General features: G+C 33.6%; 1 protein-coding gene across 2 annotated transcripts in view; it reads left to right on the forward strand.

Annotated features, from left to right (window-relative positions):
* The window catches only part of TWSG1 (twisted gastrulation BMP signaling modulator 1), a 43,861-nt gene that overhangs the window by 4,903 nt on the left and 16,095 nt on the right, over window positions 1-22,863 (forward strand). For both annotated transcript variants that reach the window (XM_039845860.1, XM_039845859.1), the window contains exon 3: window positions 12,492-12,591. In XM_039845860.1, the coding sequence (XP_039701794.1) occupies window positions 12,492-12,591 (100 nt within the window). The remainder of the gene's footprint in view (window positions 1-12,491; window positions 12,592-22,863) is intronic.

Raw genomic sequence — 22,863 nt, forward strand, 5'->3', positions numbered from 1 at the left:
CTAGTTTATGTTTATATCAATACAATGTATAAAATAAATTACATAATATATTTTTATTTATATTTTAAGTAATTATGAGAGATTTTTTCTTCGACTATACATTAATACTAGATAAAATTGATTATAAAGTAGATTTATAATGTAAATTCTACCTTCTATTTTTTAAATTAAGTTTTTATGGTGACATTGGTTAACAAAATCCAGTAAGTTTCAGCCGTACCCTTTAACATTAAGGCATATATATATTTACACTAAGGCATATATATATTTGCCTTACATTTAACATTCAGGCATATATATATTTACACTGTGTGTTCACCTCCCATAGTTAGATTTCTTTCTGTCACCACATATTTGACCCCTTTTACCCCATTTACCACTCCCCTCGCCTACCCATTTACAGGTATATTTTAAAACTGACAATATTTAAACCATGTTTATATTGTAATGATTATGTATTGTTGACTCTATGGTCAGTCACACAGGGTACTGATTACATTGCCTTTCTTGAGTGAGTTTGTTTTTCTTGAGTTTCTAATTGTCTTTCTTGATTTTGCATCATCAATCATTAACACCTTACATTGTTTTAAATTCTTAATCTGTTTTTCTCCCAGTGGAGCCTTCAGTCTTGTTTCCAGACTTAACTGATTGCTCTCTAGGTCTGATCCAAACTCTCCTATAGTGCATTCCCACTCTTACTTTCCTAAATTTGTTTCACTATTTCTTTGATTCTTTATCTTGTTCTTTCTTAATTTATTCATTTTTATTGTTACATGCTCTAAAGTATCTTCTAAGAAAGGCAGTATTAGAAGTAAACTTTGTGGGTCCTGCATATCTTGAAAATGTATTTAGTCTCACCTTATACCTGATTGGTGAGTTGCCTGAATACAGAACTATGTTAAAATCTTTTCCTTGGAAAATTTAAAGACATTTCTCAAATGTCTTCACACTTCTGGAATTCCATATTGCTGGTCAGAAGTCTGATGTAAATCTCTTTTTTTTTTCTCTATTGGTGACTTTGTTAGATTTTTTTCTTCCTTCTCTCTGGATACTTTTAATTTTATCTCCTTATCCTTGATGTGGTTCTTTTCGTGCCAGCATCATTGTGTTGGCCACTTTGAGAATCTTTTTTTGGCGAGGAGGGATTTATTTTAGGCTAAAGACTGGAATATTCTCTTTTATTATTATTATTTTTATATGTAATATCCTCTTTTTTATTTGGAGCTCTATTAGTTTGAGTCTATGATGGATGCTCTATGTCTTAGATTTTTTTAAACAGCTTTATCGAGATATGTAAATCTAATACTATAAAGTTCACCCATTTAAATGTGCAATTCATTGGTTTTTAGTGTATTCACAGAATTATACTACTATCACCACGATATAATTTTAGAATATTTTCCTCACCCTAAAAATACCTCATATTCATTCACAGTCACTCCCCATTCCTTCCTTCCCACCCTTTGGCAACCATTAATCTACTTCTATTCTGTAGATTGAATACGAGTGGAATCATACACGATGTTGTCTTTTCTGTCTGGCTTCTGTTATTGAGCATAATGCTTTCACGATTCATCCATGTTATAGTATGTATCAGTACTTCATTTTTTATTGGTCAAGCAATATTCCAGTATATGGATGTACTGCATTTAATTAATCATCAGTTGATGTTTCTACTTTTTTGGCTAAGGTGAATAATGCTGCTGTGAATATTCATGTATAAGTTTTTATATGGATATATGTTTTCATTTCTTTTGGATATATATCTGAGAGTAGAATTGCTGGGTCATATTTTCTATGTTTTAACGTTTTGAGGAACTGCTAAAGTATTTTTCAAAGTTACTGCGTGCATTCCCACCACCAGTGTATAAGGGTTATAATTTCTCTTTATCCTTACCAGCACTTGTTATTATCTGTCTATTATTATTATTATTATTATTATTATTATTGCCATCTTATTGGGTATGAAGTGTTTTGATTTGCATTTTTCAAATAACTAATGATATTGAGCATCTTTTCATGTGCTTATTGGCCATCAGTATATTATCTTTGGAGAAATATCTATTCAGAACCTGTGCCAATTTTTTAATTGGCTTATTTGTCTTTTTATTGTTGAGTTCTTTATGTATTTTGAGTACAAGTCTCTTATCAGATATATAACTTGCAAGTATTTTCTCTCATTCTGTAGGTTGTTTTTGCACTTCATGGTTTCATTTACAAAACAAAAGTTTTAAATTTTGATTAGTCTTAATCTATTTTTTCTTTTGTCACCTGTGCATTTAGTGTTGTAGCTAAGAAAACATTGACTAACTCCAGGCCACAAAGATCTACTTGTATATTTTCTAGGATTTTTATAGTTTTAGCTCATAATTTAGGTCCGTGGTTTATTTTGAGTTGATTTTTGTGTAAAGTATGAGGTAAGGGTCCAACTTAATTCTTTTGCATGTTGTTCCAGCACCATTTGTTGAAAAGACAATTTTTTCCCCATCGAATTTTCTTGGCACCCTTGTTGAAAATAATTTAACCTTAAATGTCAGAGTTTATTTTCCAGACTTTCAATTTTATTCCATTGATCTATATGTCTATCTTTATACTAGCACCACATTGTCTTGGTTATTGTAGCTCTGTGGTATGTTTTGAAATCAGGAAGTATGAGTTTCCAGTTGTGTTCTTTTTCAAGATATTTTGACTATTTTGGGTCCCTTGCATTACCATATTAATTTTAGGATCAGCTTGTCAATTTCTTTAATAAAGCCAGCTAGGTGTTTTTTAAAATAATAAATTTTATTTTTTGGAGTAGTTTTACTTAGGTTTACAGAAAAATTGAGCAGAAGGTGGAGGAAGATTTCACATATCCCTTTCCCCTATACATACCCACTGTTCTTATTATTAATATCTTGTATTAGTTGATACATTGGTTACAATTGATGAACCAATATTGACACACTATAATTAACTAAAATGTACAGTTTACATTCAGGTTCACTGTTTGTCTTGTATAGTTCTATGGGTTTTGACAAATGCATAATGTCATATATCTGCCATAACAATGTGACCAGAATAGTTTCATTGCCCTAAAAATTCCCCGTGCTTCCACCTGATTCATCCTTCTCCCTCTCTTTCCACCCCTTGCCCTGGACAAATCCCTAACAACCACTCATCTTTTTTTACTGTCTCTATAGTTTTAGAATTTCAATATGTCATATGGTTGGAATTATGCAGTATGTAGCCCTTCTAGGCTGGCTGCTTTCACCTCTGTGTCCTTTTATGGCATAATAGCTATTTCTTTTAATTGCTGATTTATATTTCATTTTATGGATGTCTTCAATTTGTTTATCCTATTAAGGGACATCTTGGTTGCTTCCAAGTTTTGGCAATTAGGAATAAAGCTGCTATAAACATCCATGTACAGGTTTTTGTGGGGATATAAATTCTTATTTCAGTAAAAACCAAGGAGCACAAATCCCAGATCATATGCTAAATATATGTTTACTTTTGTAAGAAACTGCCAAACTACCTTCCAAAATGGCCTTAACCTTTTGCACTCCTACCAGCAATGAATAAAGTTCCTGTTGCTCCACAACCTCGTCAACATTTGGTGTTGTCAGTGTTTTAAATTTTAGCCATTCTAATAAGTATATACTGCTATGTTACTATTGTTTTAATTTGCATTTTCCTAATGACATGATGTTGAGCATTTTATTTGCCACCTGTATATCATCTTTGGTGAGATGTCTGTATCTTTAGCCCATTTTTAAATTGAGTCGTTCATTTTCTTACTGTTGAGTTTTAAGAATTGTTTATATAATTTGGACAATAGTCCTTAGTCAGATTACGTTTTTATATGTATTTTCTCCCAGTCTGTGGTTTGTCTTCTCATCTCTTGATAGTGTCTTTTGCAGAGCATAAGTTTTTAGTTTTTATGCAGTCCAGTTTATCTGTTTTTTCTTTCATTGATTGTGCCTTCGATATTGCCTGCTAAGATTTCGAATAGGGATTGCATTGAATCTGTAGATCAGTTTGAGAAGTACTGCCATCTCTTCTGATTCATGACCATGGAATGAATGTCTTTCCTTTTATTTAGATTTTTCTTATTTTTTTCAACAATATTTTGTAGTTTTCAGTGTACAAGTCTTATACTTTTTAAAAATTTATTCATAGGTATTTTATTCTTTGTGATATTGTAGATGGAATTGTTTTTTTCATTTTCAGATTGTTTCTTGCTTTTTTATATTGTGTCATAGATCTTAAATCTGTTTTCACTTTTATGTTCTGCTTTCTTGGAGATTTCCTTGACTTTACCTTTGAACGCTTTCTATTAAATTTTAAAAGTTTAGCAATAACTTAAAATTTTTAGGAGCCCTTATCTCCTTGTTAATTTTTTATATTAATACTTTTACTTGTTTTTGAATGCACTTTTTTCTCAGATATCTCTGAGGATACTCTTGGAAGTTTTATTGATATAAGTGGAGGTGTGTGTGTTCACCTCCACTCCTAATTCTGTTACCTTGATTTGTCTTTCTTCCAAGATTATCTTTTTCTTTTAATTTATGTCTCTTTCATGTGGCAGCACTCCTTCAAATGTCTAGTTTTACTTAGTTGTCCATTATAGTTAAGAATGCAACATTCAAAGTCTGGTTGGGAGACTGTATGTGGGCAGGCCTGAAACACACATACTGAAGGGTTTCACTTGAGGGGCAGGGAAGCTCTTGGTGCTGGAATATATTCTCTGCTATGAGGCTGATCATTTTTTTTGAAGAGAAGTTTTTGATTTGTTTGTTTTGATTGGCTGGTTTTCTTGCTGTGGTTGGAATGGGTGGGTGGTCAATAGATGCCTGCTTCTTGTCTTTTTGCTCTGACTGGACTGATAGAAACTTGAACTTTAATGCCTTTTATTCCTATTCTCTTCAATTGAAGAACAGATTGGCTATTGGTGTTTCACCAAGAATTGTTAACTGGGGTTCTTGGATGTCTTAAAGGCTTCGGGGTATCTCCAGGATTATGTTCAGAATTGCATATGTATAGTATAAAAAAGGAAAAAAGTCCATTGCTTTCAGGAGATTCTCATAGTGGTTGATGGCTCTAAAAATTTAGATTAAGAATTGCTGGGGCTTTGCTTTTTCATTGCACATAACTACATTATTAAAATCCTGGTTTCATATTCAACAAAATATAAGACACATTGACATTTTAGATGACAATGATAGCTTTTCTTCTTAAACTTACAGAAGGAGAACAGATACAAAAATCAATGTGGGAAAGAAGTACTTTAAGAAAGGCAATGCTATAGAAGTTTAAAGAAAGATACCCTTTGAGAGGGAATTTAGATTTTCTTTTTGTTATTTTGGTTTGGTTTGAACATCTGTAGTGTTGAAGTGATGTACTATGAGGATGTTAGAACATTTGTTTATGTTGAGCCTTCTGCAACTCATGAAATAACTGAGTATAGAAAATTTTCCCTGGAACCTCATAGTTATGTAAATATTTTTTACTAGCGTGGCTATAAGGCAGTAGTCATTCCTGCCACTCCTACAAGTTGCTATGCATAACGGTGGTCCCTATATAAATATTTATTTTGTGCTTCTGATAGGAAAGAAATCTAGCTTTAAACATCAAGAAAGTAAAATTGTCATCTTGGTGTATTCCCTTGCTCATATAATGACTGGTTTAGCTGTCCTAGTTATATAGCCCTTTCTGCGGGGGAGTGGGGGGGGAATGGTAATATAGGATTTTGTTTTTAACAAGATCTTACTAGTTTTTTTCTTCTGCTTTGTGAAAAGAATGTTTAAAATTTGGATCAATGTTATGCTTTTACCCTAGAAATCTCTACACATTTTGTATTAAGAACTGAAAAAACCCTTATTGACTTGCGAGTACTTGGCTAGTATTTATGGTCCTATTTAGAATGATATAACATCGTATTTAATGAAAATATTCAAATTTAGGTTCAGAGATTGTCAATTCATTATTTTAGCACTTTACTGGTTATCTGAATATTTAGCACTTTTATGTACCAAATTGACAGTCTGCTCTAAAAATTGATTTAACTATTAAGTAAATCTTAGATTTTCTGAAATAGGTTGGGATTTCAAAATAGTTTCTTATTAATAATTCCATTTAAAGTGTATTTTGTCTTAAGTTAAAAATATAACTTCAGGGCTTTCTTAATCACAGTAAACTAAAAAAATTAACTTATTTTTTTAATCAGTGCTAATTAAATTCTACATTAGTTTCTTGCTACAGTTATCTTGATTTATTACTATACAGTAATATTTTGGTTTGTAATATACAATGTTTCCTCTTTCCTCTTACAAACATTACCTTATTTTTCTATAGTGTTTTTTCTTCTTCATTCTACATCCCTGCTCTTAAAATTTATGGTTCTAACGCATTTTTGTCCTGTTTTGCTTCAGTTAACACCTCATGAAAATCTTTTAAATTAATGTCCAAAAGTAATGAGTTAGGCCTGATGTAATTTAAAGGAAGAATAAGTCATAAGTCATTGTTTCCTTTCAAATGTTGAATGCAGTTAGAATAGCTGCTAAAATTTATAAACAGTGACTAAAATTTATTTTCACTGGCTATTTCACCTGTCGAATTATTATATTAAAACAAAAATGAGGATTTCATTGGGACATGTGGAAAATTTCCAACATAAAATAGAATAAATAGTAAAATAACCCCCCATTAATCTATCACTCAGCTTCAGCAGTGCTCAACATGTGGCTGGTCCAGTCTCATCCATAGCTACCCCTACCTTACCCCAGCAGGATTATTTTAAAGAAATTCATTAGAGAACTTGTAAAGTAAGGATTAAAATTTTATTACTAGGTTTATATAAGAAATGGGTGCCATTTGACATATTTTGGTAGTGTGTGTATATATATATATATATATATATATATATATATATATATATATATATATATAAACTCGTATGCTGATTTATTTAGCCAAAAGGATAAATTCTGTCCACAGTGGTGTTTCACTTAAGTTTTTATTATAAATGAACAAAAGTTTATCAATCGGAATTTAAAAGAATAATGTGATATTAAAATTTGACTTAGATATTTTTATTCAGAGTTTGAATGCTTGATGTCCTCTTCAAAGAGTATTAATATGTCAAAATAGATTTGTTGTAACCTAATTATAATTATGTTTATTATTTTAAATAAAGGCTAATTGAGGATATTTTGTTTTATATATTTGTTTTTAAATACCCATTTGACCTCAGTTAAGGTTCTGAAAGTAGTATCAGCATAGGTAAAATCTAATGCTTTGTTGATTACTGATGCTTACACAATATGCATTTGCTTAATTAGCTTTTTTTTATATTCTTGATTTTTTTTTTAGATTGTTATTGTAAATCTTTGGAGATTGCTTAATTTAATATTTAAGGAACTCAGTTTGTGTTTTGAGTATGTTTTTTAAATTGTAAAAACATTAAAGTGGATCTTACATCATACTACCCCAATAAATTTAATATTTTCCATTATAAAAATATTTTGTACTCGAGAATTCAGAATACATAAAAGTAGAAAAAGAAAAGTAAATTATTCATAGTCCTATTTTACACATACAGACTACTCTTAATATTTTAGTATAGCCCTTTCTAGGTTTTTATTCTGTGTTTAGGTGATTTTTAACAACGACATTATATATACAACTATTGTGTTCTGCATATTTTACTAGCATCATTTTATATTGTTTTGTAAAAAATAGTATTTGTTAGTTTAGAGAAGTGTAGTATTAACTTAAAAAATAAAACATATATTTGCAGTTAGAGTAACTGTCTTCTATATTGCTTTCTTTAATACCAACTTGCATTGATATAGTGCTTAACATTTATCAATTTTAGTTTATTAAAATAATAAATTTCTGTACCACAGTGTACCATACTGGTCTTTCAAAGGTGAAATAAAATACTCCCTGATCTCCCAGTGCATCTTTTAGTCATATTTATGGAGGTATAATTTACATACAATATAATTCACTCTCTTTAGGTATACAGTTCTATGATATTTTGCAAGCAGATGCTCACGTAGCCACCATAGTCAAGATAGGGAACATTTCTCATGACCCTTTGTAGTCAAAACTAGCTCCCTCCACAACTTCATTGTCTGGTTACCACTGATTTGATTTTTGTCCCAATAGGTTCACCTTTTCCAGAATGTCATATAAACAGAATCATACAGTATGTAGCCTTTTGTTTCTGTCTGGCTTCTTTCATCTAGTATAATGCTTTTGAGATTCGTCCATGTTGTTGTGTATGTCAGGTAGTTCTTTCCTTTGTGTTGCTGAGTAATAGTCTTGTGTGGATGTACCACAATTTGTTTATTCATTTAATAGGTGATTGACATTGAGTTTTTACAGTTTTTGGTGATGATGAATAAAGTTCATATTTACTTTCACATACGGGTCTTTGTGTAGACATAAGTTTTCATTTCTCTTGAGTAAATACCTAGGAGAGAGATTGCTGGGTCACCAAAGCATTTTGAGAGTCATTATCTCATTTGGATGCCAAAGTCTGTGAAGGTAAGCCCAGTAATACCATCTTCTTTTTATGACTGAGAAGCTGAGACTGTATGTTACATGGTGCAGCTTATGGGTTAGGACTTGAATCTAGATCCTGTAAGTCCAAGTTATTTGCTATCTACTAGACTATATTGTTCTCAGTGATGGTGTTTCCCCATGTTGGCAGCAGTGCTAACAAATCTCTCAGCTCTTGGCAACAGTTAGAAAATGGAAATATTTATCAGTAACTGAACATCAGAATGTAAATAAGATTCTTCCTCAAGTTATGAATTTCCATCTCTGGCCTGGAAATTTGGAAGTTCATAAAATGAATTTTTACTCAGTCTAGTCTTAGTCTTAAATGAATAATACCTCTTTCATTTACGTTGCAGAACCTTAGCTGTAGAGAGAATAAGGTTTTCTGTTAAAGTCGATTGAATAATTATATAAAAACTCTGTCTTCTGGCATTCAAAAATTTGAAATTCTCTGTCATATTCAAGGTTTTTCCTGATACAGTTGTAGTAATATACATTTTAAATGATTAGACTCTTCTCAAAACTTTTTATCCTTCCAGAGGCTTTTTTTAAGCAACTTGCCAAATTCTAATTACCCGTACTGGTCAATATGGGATAACCCAAATATATAAATTTCTGTTTTCCATTTAGTATAAAATTTTGATTTTTTTTTCCATTATAAAATTATAGAGCCATGTGATTACCAAACTTTAAACAACATCTAGGATCGTCCTTCACAGAGGAAACAAATGTCTTATTTCATTGTTATCCTGGCTCTAACATGTAAGAGCAATGGTGGTAAGAACGGCTCTGAGTCAGAAGATCTGATGTCAGAGCCCCAGTTGTGTGAACTCAGATGAATCACTAACCCACTCCTTAGCCTTTTCATCTGTACTGTGAGCAACACCCACACTTTCTCTGAGACTTGCAAACTAGGGAAGCAGATGATACGGTCATTAACTGGCTGAAGCAACAAAAGAATTAACTATTAAATTCCAACTCACTGGTTTTGCAACTCTTAACCAAGGATACTTACATTACCTTTACAAACAATGATTAAACTTGGGCAGTAGCACTTCTAATTGTATTCAGGTACTGAGAGTGAAAGATATAATGCCTTTAATTAAACAACCTAAAGGATTATCTGAATTTAATTATGGGCTCTTCTCTCTAAGAAAGAGTAATAACTATAATCTTTGAAATACTGAATTAATAAGAAGTAAGCTTTGTATTTCTCATTTCAGTATTTAAAAAAGCAGGAATAATTAACTAAAACTAGGGTCAAAACTCAGCCACTTACTAATTGAATGTTGTACAAATTTCATAATCATTAAGTACATTACTACTGAATATTATTCTGTCACACTGACATGTAAAAGTCCAGATATCTATTAAGAGGCTGTGAAATAGATTTAATCCTGAGGGCTAGATAATCCAGTCAAGTTCAAGTAACTTTTAAATAGTCATAGTTTTAATCTTCCATTAGTTAGCAGTAATCTCGGGATATCACTCACCCTTTCATTCCAATCAAAACACCTCAGAAATACCTTTTACTAAAGGCACAATGAATACTTTAAAAACTCGAATTTCTCTAATGGAAGCCATTAAATTGGCATTCATTTTTAAATATTTAGCATAATATATAATAATTCATTTAATAGGCTACTATTTGGAACTTGTGATAGGAAAAAGGAGAGGCAGTTCTTTGAATAAATTTGTTACTTTTCTAATTTGTTTCTCCTGAGCTAAATAGATAATGTAAATATAAGCAAGTAAGATAGTAAAAGGCTATTTTCTATGTAAAATGTAAATTTAAAAGAAGCTTTATTTCTTGTGACACATGGCTACCTTTATTAAACTAAAAATCAAAAAGTATCAATATCCTTAACTCTGGTGGTGTTTTTAAAAGATATGTACTCAGAAAATATTCTCTTTCCCCAAAGGACAGACAGGTTTTTATGGAGAAACAAGTCACAAAGTATAGCTTTGGAGACTGTTTTTCTAGATTCCCAAGGAAGTTTGAATGTGTCTGAATCAACATCAACAATTTTATGATAAAACATCTATACTTTTCAGGAAGTCCTTGCCCTCGTAGTCCCTCTGTTTCTAATAGGCCTAGCAAAGTTACCCACAGTCTGTAGTACATGAAAACGGCCTGACTATATAGAATTCCACAGTACTAAAGTATTACAACTTGCACGTATTAGGTCTCAGATATATATTGACATCAAACTAATTAATTAGTTAGAAAATAGCACAAATATGGATTCTGTGTAATAGCTAGTGGACTTTTGGAGAAGAAGACGAATTAAATACCAGTGTTTATTATCACCATAATTAAATTATCAGTATTTATTATCAGTACAATTAAATATCAGTGACCATAAATATGTCATATTAGAATGATGAAGTGACGCTGGTAGTCTAGAAATGTAATGAGATGAATTTAATAGGGATTAATATGTGCTATGTTTTAAGTTTTTAAAAATGCAGAAATGGCAAGGTCTGTTTGTATATGAGCCATGATGGGAGGTCTTAGATGATCCATATGTGAGGTCACCTTGACTAACAGTTGGCTGCTGTATAACACTGTGCCTAGTGCTCATGTGCTTACCCAGAATTTGGTCTGTTATAATTAGATTGATGAACTTCTAGGCAAAGCCATGAAGCCATAATGATGGTATAATGAGGATGAAGTTATGGGCAGTACTTTCTGCACATGCATTTGTAGCTGGTTTAGGCCAGCAGCTTTTATGGCCTTAGTGCTCTAGGATTTGGGCTAATTTAAACCCTAAAAGGGAGGTATTTCTGGGAGGTCCTTAAGGAAAGTCTTCAAGGGAAGTTTCTATGGTTACAGAGCTGGGCCTTGACTCCTGTCATTCATGCCTGACTAATACTATCTCATAACCCAGAAAGCCAAGTAGGCAGTGATGGCTACAGAATTTCTCTTTAAGTTTGATTTGTTTAGGAGTGTGGTGACAAGCACTAAAGGAATGACCTTGAATCTTCACTTACGAAGCAAGCTGTGTAAGTTATCATGGAGTAACAAACCACCCTAAAATTTAGTGGCTTAAAGCAACCATTTATTTAGCTCTTCTTTCTGTGAGTTGGCAGTTTGGGCCTATATTAGCCAGGTGGTTTTTCTGGGCTCATTCATGTGTCTGTTGTCGGCTTCAGGTTGGTTGGAAGCTGGATGGACTAGGATGGCTTCAGGTAGACTGACTTGCCCATGTGGCCTTCTCTAGACAAAGTTCAAAGAAAAAGAGTGGAAGCAGTCAATACTCTTAAGTCCTACACCCAGAACAGATATGATGTCACTTCCATTGAATTATGCTGATCAAAGCAAATCTCGTGGTAACCCTATATCCAAGAGATCTGGAAATAGACACTGTCCCTTGATCAAAGGAGCTGCAAAGTTACATTGTCAAGAGGGTGGTCATTGGGAGGAGAATAATTGCTATCTTTGTAGTCTACCACAACAAGTACATTGTTATAGTATGTTGTAGATCAATAAAAATAAGTTTATATAAGATGCTTTTGTTCTCACTTTATATACTGAGAAACCACAGCTCCCACTACAAGTTGGCTGTTCATTTATATTAATTTGAACAATGAATCTAATAGCTGAAAAGTAGATTTTGTGCTTGTACTGAATGATTTTTCAAGGCAGTGTAGGGGGGTAAAGTTATGGATTATAAAGGAAAATGTTTTCTTTAATAAAATGTTTCAAAATAAGATAAAAGCATCCAAAACATGTTCACTGAATGTGTCCAAAAGAAAATATAAATCTACTTAATATTGTAGATATTTATGTTTCTAAAATAGTTAATAACCTTTAATAAAAATTGCACTGAGAGTAAATTACTATAAATGCAAATATTGCGTTTTTATACTGTAAAAAGTTAACAATTTTAAATATTGTTATTTGGAATTTTAATTTTGAATATCTGTCTTATTTCTAGGAGCTCTGCCAGTGCCGACCTGGAGAAGGAAATTGTTCCTGCTGCAAGGAGTGTATGCTGTGTCTTGGGACTCTCTGGGATGAGTGCTGTGATTGTGTTGGTAAGTTGATATGCAGTAAAGTTTCTTAATATTTCTTATCACAAAGTCTTTGACTTTAAGAGACTTCAAAGAATATAAATGTATTTTATGTATATAGACTAGTGTGTGTATAAGATGTAGTAAGTGTATAGAACATTATGTTATTGCATTTGCTTTTATTGAACGGCATTTACACATATGTGTATTTTTGTAGAAAAAGATCTAGAAGGAATTAAAAGTGCTTATTCTGGGAAGTAGGAGTGGAGGAACAACAGTTTTTTATTTTATATTTTTAACTTTTTATACCGTTGAATTTTTTATAAAAAGCATGCATTACAGTTGTGAATAAAAAATAGGTACTTAGCATATTAAAAAATAGATTATCTTCCTTTATATAAGACTTCACTAAAAGATCGTTGAGAAAATAAAAGCTGTTTTTAAGGGCTTTCTGAGGATAAAGGCTTTCTCAAGCCTTTCTGAGTCTCTAAGATGTATTAAAAAAAAGCAAGGTGCAAAAATATGTTTATAGAATGCTATCATTTGTGTTTTAGAAAGAAAACTTAAAGTATATAGACTGTTGCTGGGAGAAACACTCACCATTCTCACTCCAACCAGTTAACTCTTTTTGATCCTTAAAACCAAAGTTCAAGTGTCTGCTTATCTCAGAAACCTTCCTTTTTTGACTGAGGTTGCCTGCTTCTGTTAGATCATGTATTACATGCTACTATAATTGTTGTTTTGCCTGTCCTTTCCAATAGAGTATAAACTCTTTTTGAAAAGGTATGACGTCATATTGATCTTTTAAAATTAATCTCTGTTTTTATCAAAGTGGGATATATGCACCTACTTTAGATATATGCACGTAGTGCTAAAACAATCTTTTGATCCTATGCCAGAGACAACTACTTTTATCTCTGAAGTATGTATGGTATTACTTCCATAATTCTAAATAATATCTTTTTATTCTCTTGATTCATTGATTTTGGAATCCGTTGACTTACGATGGTAGATGATGATTTAGCTCTTTTATCTCTTATCTTTCAATATAGTTTTATCACTACTTCTACTTAAATCAGTAATTACTTTAATAATATAAATTTGTATTATATACTAGTTTGATTGTAACAGTGTAAACACTAATTTATTAATGAATAATTCTATTGTCTATTTGTATTGGAGAACATTTCCTGAGAGATTTCCTAATTTTATAGGCTTTATATTAATGTTTAAATTTTTGGCTTTCTTTTTTAATTTCCAAGAGCCCTTCTCTGTCCTTTTTGGGGAACATACCATTCTTGTGTTATAGATAAGATATTTTTCTTAACTTTCTGGGGCTGTTAATTATAGTGTTTGGTTGTTGTTGAAATTTTTTCTCCTATTCTTTACACTGTTTCCATTTTCTCAACTGTCTGGTGATCCTGAGCCATCTATTCCTATGTAAAAGTTAGTGACCAGAGCCCTATGCTTGTAGACAGGACATAAAATCTAGTTTGCTTTACTGTCAGGTGATTAGAAGATGAGCTGGCTTTTTCATTGAGGAGCCCTCTATCTCAGTATCTATAGATCTTTCCCTTTGGAGTTGTATAGCTTTTTCAGAGTAAGATCTTTGAGTTCCTTGCCTGGGGTGAGGGTGGGGTAATATGGCTGGCTGCAAATGTTCTGGGATACTGAGGGGTGATGTCAGTATTCAATAAGCATACTGTCATTTACTTTCCTTGTTTCTTTCCATCCTCATCTCTGCCTTCTACAATATTTGGTGTTCCCAGTCCAGGGCCTCTTTGGTTTAACTTCTCTGAAAAATAGCCTTCTCATCACCTATAGTTGTGGGATAAGAAAGAGAGCAACCTGGAGGTCCAATTCAAAATAAGGAGGTCCTCAAAATAAGCTTGCCTCTGCAATACCTGATGTCTCCAACTCCTGAGTATTTCCAGAGTTCTGTGGTTGCATCTGCCTGGGAGGGTGACTGCTTAGTCAGTTACATTTAGCTTTTAGGTTCTTCCAGGGTGGAATTAGGGTTTCAGTTTCTTGTGTTTCTTTATTGCTTTATAGTGAATTTTGGAAGAGTCAGGACAGAAGTGTCTTTTCCTCTGTCATCTTAGATTCATCTTGATATTTCTAACAGCTGGTATAGTGTCTGACACTTAGAAGGTGCTCCAGTGTTTTAGAACTGTCAAATCAGTGAGTTCTTAATGCACTATTCTCTTAAGATAAACAATTTATTCTATGCCCTTGAGGGCTGTAGTTTTTTTATATGTCAGCTGAAATAAAAGAAGCTTTGAATTATTTTACAGCATTAAATGTAAATTTAATATGTACAATAAAAGTTAAAAAGAAAATAAGCGTATTAATCTCTAATATACATATATACAAGCATTTAATTTAAACATGGATGCCAAATACACAAATGCACTTTTTACAATTGCCTAAAATAATGTGTGTGTGAGTGTATGTTTGTGTGTGTGTTTTAACGATCACACAACAGTAACATTGCCATTTAGCTACTGCTTCTAGGAAAGGAGGTCTGTAATTCTACTGGGAAATAATAATCATACATGCTTATTTTTCTACATTTTAGAAGCAACCTATGTTCTTCTGGGCTACTTCTCACTTAAAAAATTTACCTTTAAGGATTTAATACCAGTTTTAAACTTCAAATGAGTTCATAATGTAACTTTATCTTTCATTTTAAATTCAGTTAATCTTTTATTTTCTAAGATAAAGTTTAGATATTCCAGTTCTTTTTGTATAGCAGTACTCTTTCTTGTAGGTAATTCTCTTCCATATTAGGCTTTCTTGATGTCCTTTGCAAACTTGTGGCCACTCCTCCTAAGTAGAAACATTCCCCATACTTTTTTTTATAGGTGGGGTGCAGACCTCTGAGAAGATCCACATTAGAGTATAGCCTTTCCTTCCTGTCTCATTCTGTGGACTTGTAGTACACACTTTGTCTAACAAGCTTTCTCTTCCAGCTCTCTTTTATAAAAGATTTAGTTTCTCTTTTCTGATCTTCTCTTAAGATAAGAATAACCACCGTAGCTCATTTTCATCCATGCTCTCCAATATATTTCTCAAATCTTATGGTTTTTGGAACTTAGATCTATACCCACAAGTTTCTTTTGGTGGACGGCAGTGAAAAATTGTTTTGTTTTTACTTTTCAAATATAGAGAGTTCAGTGAACTGCTATGTACCTACTCCCCAGCTTCAACAGCCATACTTGTTTCATCCATTTATTGGTTCTTCTGTTTATCTTCCCTTTGTTGGAGTATTATAAAATAAATGATTTCACTACACCTCCAAAGTACCTTAGTTATGCATCTCAAAAAAAGAAAAAAAATAAGGAGTATACCTTCTTACATAATACATTGTCATTACCACACCTAAAATAATTAATACTTCCTTAACATCTAATACCCAGTCCATATTCAGATTGTTCTAAATGACTAAATGTTGTTTATGGTTTAATCAGATCAAGATCCCACAGAGTCTGCTTACTATATTTGATTGTTAAATTTCTTAGATTTCTTTTATTCTAAAACATTTCCTTCTCCCCTTACCACCTTTTAAAATTCCATTGACTTGTTGAAGAAACTAGTAAATTATAATGGAATATATACTACAGTGTGGATTTGGCTGATTGCTTCCTGTGGTTATTTAACTTGTTATCCTATCCTCTCTATTTCCTATAGACTGGAAGTTAGAGCTAAAGACTGATTAGATTCACATTCAGTTTTGGGGAAGTGGTACAGTTGTACAGAGTACACATTAATAATATTTAGTTGCCCTGCTCTCAGTGATGCTAAGATTGATCGGTGGGTTCAGATGGTGAAAGTCTGGTGCATCAATGGTAAGTTACTTACCAGTCTTTTATTTAGTGGCTTTAGCCTTCATTGATGACCACTGCCATGTCAATTTTATTAAATAATGATCTTCTATTATTTTCATTCTTTCCATATTTATTAACTGGAATTCTGTATAAAAGAACTTCTTCACATTTACTAGAGCCCTTTGTTACCCTGAAATAAAGGATAAATAAACAAAATGTTATATAAATACTTAATTTTTTCTCTTTATCCATTTTCAGAATATTTACTTCATGTCCTAGCAAATTCCAGTAGGGTTCAATAAGTTTTTATATTTTTGCTTTGCTTTTTGGTAGAGTTTTTTCTGTGTGTGTGTGTGTTTTCTTTTTTAAACATCATTGTGAACTCATGGCTTTAAAAATATGTATTTAGTGTTTTAATCAGTTGCCCTCATTCTCTTTTCTCAAAATGTTACTTCTTTGGTTAGTAGGAGACTTTTTAACTTGGCTCTTGAGTCCTTTTGACATGACTTTTGTCATCTTTGTTCATTTCAGACAGACTGCCCCAGGCTCATTATATACCTTTTCTGCCTCATGTCTGGAATTAGACCTTTCTCCATGAAGCTTTGATTACCTTTAGAAGAAAGTGGTAGTTAAACACCACAATCTCAGCCTTAGGGGTACTTGTTGCTACTACTTTTCTTCTAGCCCCTTTTAGTGAGCAGAGCTAATAAATAGCTACAGGAGAAAAATTTTGAGTTTATACTAATATTGCCAATTAAAATTTAAGGTTACAGAGTCTTTTACTTCTTTTGATTTTATATCTGTAACTCTTGTATTCTGAAATTTTTGGTTCCTAACAACAATAATATAAGTATTTATGTGCTTTACTTATAATACATCAGTAAGACTATCAAATGACAGATAAGCTTGCTTTGTACTTGAATATATACTGAAGATGTAAGCCCAGATATTGTCTTCCAAGATCAGTTGAAGTAATTTTCTGTGGTGGTTGGTTATGCGATCAACTCGATGTAAAATGAAGTTCATATGTGTTAGTCTGTTTCAGATTTTTAGCAATTATTAATTTCCTCTTTGATTTTAATGATTATTTAATATATTTGCATAATTAGAAAGACATATGTATGTAACAGTGATAAAACAAGTGGTTCACTTCTGTATCTGTCACTTCTACTCTTTCCTCCCTCAACTATAGATAGGTGACCATATAACTTACTGTCCAAACTAGGACACTTTTGAGAGTGAAACCAGTGGGATAAACCTGAACCAGAATTGACCTGAATTGGCTCAAGGAAATTGGGACTAATGGTTTCATCCTACCTGTAGCCATTTTTTAAAACTTTAATAAGTATTCTTTCCTCCCTTCCTTCTCTCTCTCCCTTTCTCTCTCTCTCGCTCGCTCTTGCTCTCTCTCTCCCTCCCCCTCCTCTCTCTCTCTCTCTCTCATGTCTCTCTCTCCCTCTCTCCCCACCTCAGCCCTCCTCTTTCCTCCCTTCTCCCTCCTCCCTCTCTTCTTCCCTCTCTTCCTTTTCTTTCTTTTCTTTTTTCCTTTCTTTTCTTTTCTTTCTTTTTACTTTCTTTCTTGTTTATGGGTCTGGAACTACCACTTTTGAATAACATGAAAAGAAGCACTTCTGTCCCTGAAAATAAGCTGCTTATAGACTCTTGTAAATTCTTTCTTTCTTTAGATTCTTTATTTTGGTATTTTAATTGTGTCAGTGTGTGTGGGCTCTGGGTTCATCTTCTTTGGGACTCTCTGAAATTCCTGGAGTTGTACGTATATTTCCTTCACCAGGTTAGGGAAGTTTTCCGTCACGATTTCTTCAAATAGGTTTTCATTTCCTTGTTCTCTTTCTTCTCCTGATATCTCAATGATGCAAATGTTGTTACGCTTGATGTTGTCTCAGAGGCTTCTTAAACTACATTTTTTTGGATTCTTTTTTCTTGTTGCTGTTTTGATTGGGTGTCCTCTGCTGCCCCATTTTCTATGTTGCTGATGTGATCCTCCATTTCATCCACTCCAGTGAGTCCCTCTAATGTATTCTTCGTCTCAGATATTGTATTCTTTTCTTACTGGCTCCTTATTATGTTTTCCATCTCCATTTTTATGTTTGTTTTTTTTTTTATATCTCTTTGTTAAAGTTCTCTCTGAGTTCATCTACTCTTTTTCTAAGTTCCTTGAGCATCATTATAACCAATGTTTTGAACTCTGCATCTGGTATATTGCTTGTCTCCATTTTGGTGAATTCTTTTTCTGGAGCTTTGTTCTTTCCTTTCATGTGGCTTCTTTGTCTCTGCCTTGTGGCTGCCTCCCTGTGTCTGTTTCTATATGTTAGGCAGGGCTCCCAAGTCTCCCAGTCTTAGTAGAGTGGCATTATTTAGTAGGTGTGCTATGGGAGGGGTCCAGCTGAAGGCTAAGTTCAGCCGCAGTCTGTGTACCTCCAGGGCTATCTGGTAAGAGTCACCAAACTTTCCACATATGGCTGCCACCCATGCTGGGCACATAGTTGCCTTGAGGGGCCAAGTTAGAAACGAAGGCCTGCTGCCACTGGTGTGGGGCTTGGGGTTGCTCAGCAAGAAGTACAAGGCATGCTGAGGCCAGATGCTGCTTCTTTGGGTTTTGTGAGCCTTTGTGAGATTTTATGAAAGTTTGCAGCAGGAGCTAAGAGAGCCCATTTGTATGGAATAAAATCACTGTAATCAGCTTGGGTGGGCCAACAAGTTGGGAGAAGGGGAGTCTCAGGAAATCCCTGGGCAGAGCGAACTATGTAATCCAAGTTGATGGCACCTGTGTCTGCAGGCTGGGAGTGGGGAGGGCTCAACAAAGGAACAATGGCTTCTGCTTACACCTATGTCTAGAAGCAAGCCGCCCCTCCAGCCCTCACCTGAAGCACAACTCAGCGCCTCCCCCTATTCCCTGGCACCCCTGGAGCAACTGCCCCAGCACTAGAGCTCAGTGAGTGAGTCCATCCAAGTTAAGGTGTGAGCTCTTTAAAGGGAAGGTCTCCGCTTCCCGCAGCCCTCTGTCTCACTCAGCCACAACCTTCTCTGGTTTTCATAGCCAGAGGTTTTGGAGGCTTCTCTTCCCAGCACTGGAACCCTGGGCTGGGGAGCCCAGTGTGTGGCCAGGACCCCTCACTCCTCAGGTGGGGGAGATGGCTCTGCAGCCAAGATAGCCCTCCCGATTCTCGATTGCCTCACATGGTTGTGGGACCAGCCGTTTCACATCTCCGCCCCTCCTACCGTTTTAGGTGACCTGTTATTTGAGGTGACCTGGTTATAGGGCTTCTGTTCAGCCAGACCTCAGGTGACTGACAGTGTAATGGTTGCTCTGTAGTTTTGTTATAATTTTTTTGTGGTTGCTTGAAGGAGTGTGTACTTCCTTTACTTTCTATGCCATCCTGTGAGGAGGGAGAATGTCTCATTCCCAGTTTATGGCTACAGTTCTGATTTTAATCCCTTAGATTAATTTTATATATTCTATAATTTCATCTAAATGGAATTAAATAGTACCAGACAGTGGCTTAAAATACATTTTAGAAAAACATGAAATGATGCATGATTTAATAATAGACAAATTTAAGAAATTAGAACTCAATCCATGTTTAAAGTACATTTAAAAAATGAATTAATAGCAAATATTAAAGTATAAGACAAAATGAATAACTTATCCCAATGAAGAAAAACATAGCAACCATTAACTTTTTCATCTGGAACACTATCCCATGGAATTCTAGAATTCAGTGGTGTACTGTTTGGATAATGTTAATTTGGAAATAATTTTTTCTGAGACTAAGTTCACTTCCAGTACTTAATGAAAGTATTATAGGCTCCAAGACTAGACTGGGAAGCCTGCCGAAAACCTGCTTTTCAGTAACAACTCATTGACCCATTTGGCCACACTGTCTCACAGATCCTAGACCTTGTCTTGGTGAGTAGAGAAAATGGGCTTATGTAAAAGGCCAAAGAAAGTGGGAAATGTCAGGCCATGGACAGTGCCTGCAAAACTCAGGAAAACAATATCAGACAGTTATACACTTGAAACTTGGAACACAACCCTGAGCCTTTGATAGGTTCTGTCACACCATCAACTAAGTATTTCTTCTCCAATCCTGCTCTGTTATTTGGCTTGCTGATAACAGAAATACCTTGACATACACACATCAATATGGGTAAATACCTTGAAATCTGACTTTCAGTTCATGGCTACAATTCCAGTAACAACTTGATTAGGTCGTGCCATCTTCCTTTTGGAACATCCATCCTTTTTGTTGTGACCGTGCCCCTTTTATCTCAGATCAGATCTAGGTGTATCCATTGGCTCCTACAGAATAGATTTCTGTCTTTTTTTCACACACAAAAGCACGTCGTTACTTTATAATATTGAAGAACAAATATGTGCTAAGAGTTCAGCTAAACTACTGGTATGGTAAATGTTTTTTTAAAATTCTTAACGACAAATATAATTTTCCTTTCTTTTTTTTAAAATACTGGTTGTTCTTCCTTTAAGAAAACTATGCAAGTTATTCAGATACATCATGATCTTCCCCAAATTCAACCATTATAAATGTTTGATTGAACACATATGGCAGATTGATATGCCAAAGGATATAGGTTTTTTTTTTGTTGGGATTTATTTTGCTAAAAATGTTTGATTGATGTTTATAATTGTTACTTGACAAGTACTAAGGGCACCAAAGACTAGAGTCATATTTTTTATTCATAACTCACTGTGGAAGCTGATGTATTGATTTAAAAAACTGATAACAAAATCGAGTTGAATTTATCCATTGGGACAAATAGCCAAGGACCTAATCCCTAAATGACCCCAGTCATAAGTGTTTTCTACTAGTAATAGTAGCTCCTTCCTTTTAGTGAATTTTCAAGGACAGTCATTAAATACCCTTTTTCTTTGCCTTGAGCCCACCAAAATGTGTTAGTTACATCAAATATGAGTCATAGTATAATATTCAGAAATAATTTCAGTAACCTTTTTTCCCCAAAATAAGCTGTTAGGTAATTGTTTTAATTAAGGTGATTTTTTTTTAAGTAGTCAAAATGGAACAGTAATGGCTTAATTCTGACGTATTTTTCAGAGAAATTGAATAGTAGTACCTTTACTCCAAATTGACCTTAAATAATTTTTTCTTTTATGATACCCTTGGGCCATTAGATTGATTTAACTTTCCTAACTCTTAAAAATTATAATTGGCCCCAGATGTCTAAAGTAAATTGCTTATTATTTAAAAGTCCCTTATGTTATCATAAAAACAGGTTTGGGGATTGCATTATGAATATTTAGAAGTTCTTTTGCTTTTGATATTTGTATGTGACCTCAAATATGAGACCCAAATAAACAAGGGGCCTGTTTTGATTTAAAGGATTTTTTAAATCACTCAAATGCATGGTTCACCTTCCTTGTCCAAGAAAGAACCTTGAATGTGCTTGTAGTATATGTCCTATGTATCTTTGCTTTTTAAAAAGACATTTTAAGCAGAGATACTGCCCCATTAGCAATAAGCACATCTCCTACCCAGATCTTGGTTTCTAATACCATTATCCAGTAAGAGGAACCAGGGCTCCTTAGAGAAATGGCTGTTTCTAATACGGAGGCAGAAAATACACAAGATAAGCCTGGAATATATTATAGTACCAAAAAGCAAGGAAGTGTAAAAATAAAATTACCCATATTGATGTACGTATGTCAAATTTACACAGGAACCAACTGAAATAGCTTGTAGTGACCAAAGCTGGGGAAATGAAGCAACAAAATAAAGTACTATTGGGTTATAATCGACAGTATAAAGTAAATATTTATGAGTCTATACTGATATAAATAAATTAGTGGAGGAGAAAAGACAAATCTCCCACACAGAAGAATTAGAAATAACTTATGTAGATACTATGCCCTTAATTTGGGGAGCATGACTCCACATTCCTTAAGTGTGAACTGCTAATAGTGACTTCCTTCTAAAGGGTACAGTATGGAAAGGGGGGGAAAAGAGTAACTTGCAGTGGAGATACCTGACATACACTATTTTAGCCAAGTGATCAAGGTCTCCATCAACAGTTATAAATCTTGATGATAGTATGTACCCTTGAGCTGATGCGATGGAAATAGCACTTCACCTCTGTGGTCTTCCTCTCAATAACCCATAACCCAAATCTTATAATGAGTAAAACAAATTCTAAAAGTGGGGTATCCTACAAAATACCTGACTAATACTACTCAAACTGTCAAGGTCATCAAAAACTAGGAAAATTTGTGAAACTGCCTTAGCCAAGAGGAGCCTAAAGAGAAATGATGACCAAATGCAGTGTGGCATCCTAAATGAGACACTGGAATAGAAAAAGGACATTAGGTAGGTACTATAGAAATCTGAATAAAGTATGGACTTTAGTTAATAATAATATATTAACATTTATGAATTGAAACAAATGTACCATACTATAAAAGCTGTTAATAATAGGG

This window comes from Pteropus medius, unplaced genomic scaffold (genome assembly GCF_902729225.1).
Source record: "Pteropus medius unplaced genomic scaffold, Ma_sr-lr_union100, whole genome shotgun sequence".
Lineage (NCBI taxonomy): Eukaryota > Metazoa > Chordata > Mammalia > Chiroptera > Pteropodidae > Pteropus > Pteropus medius.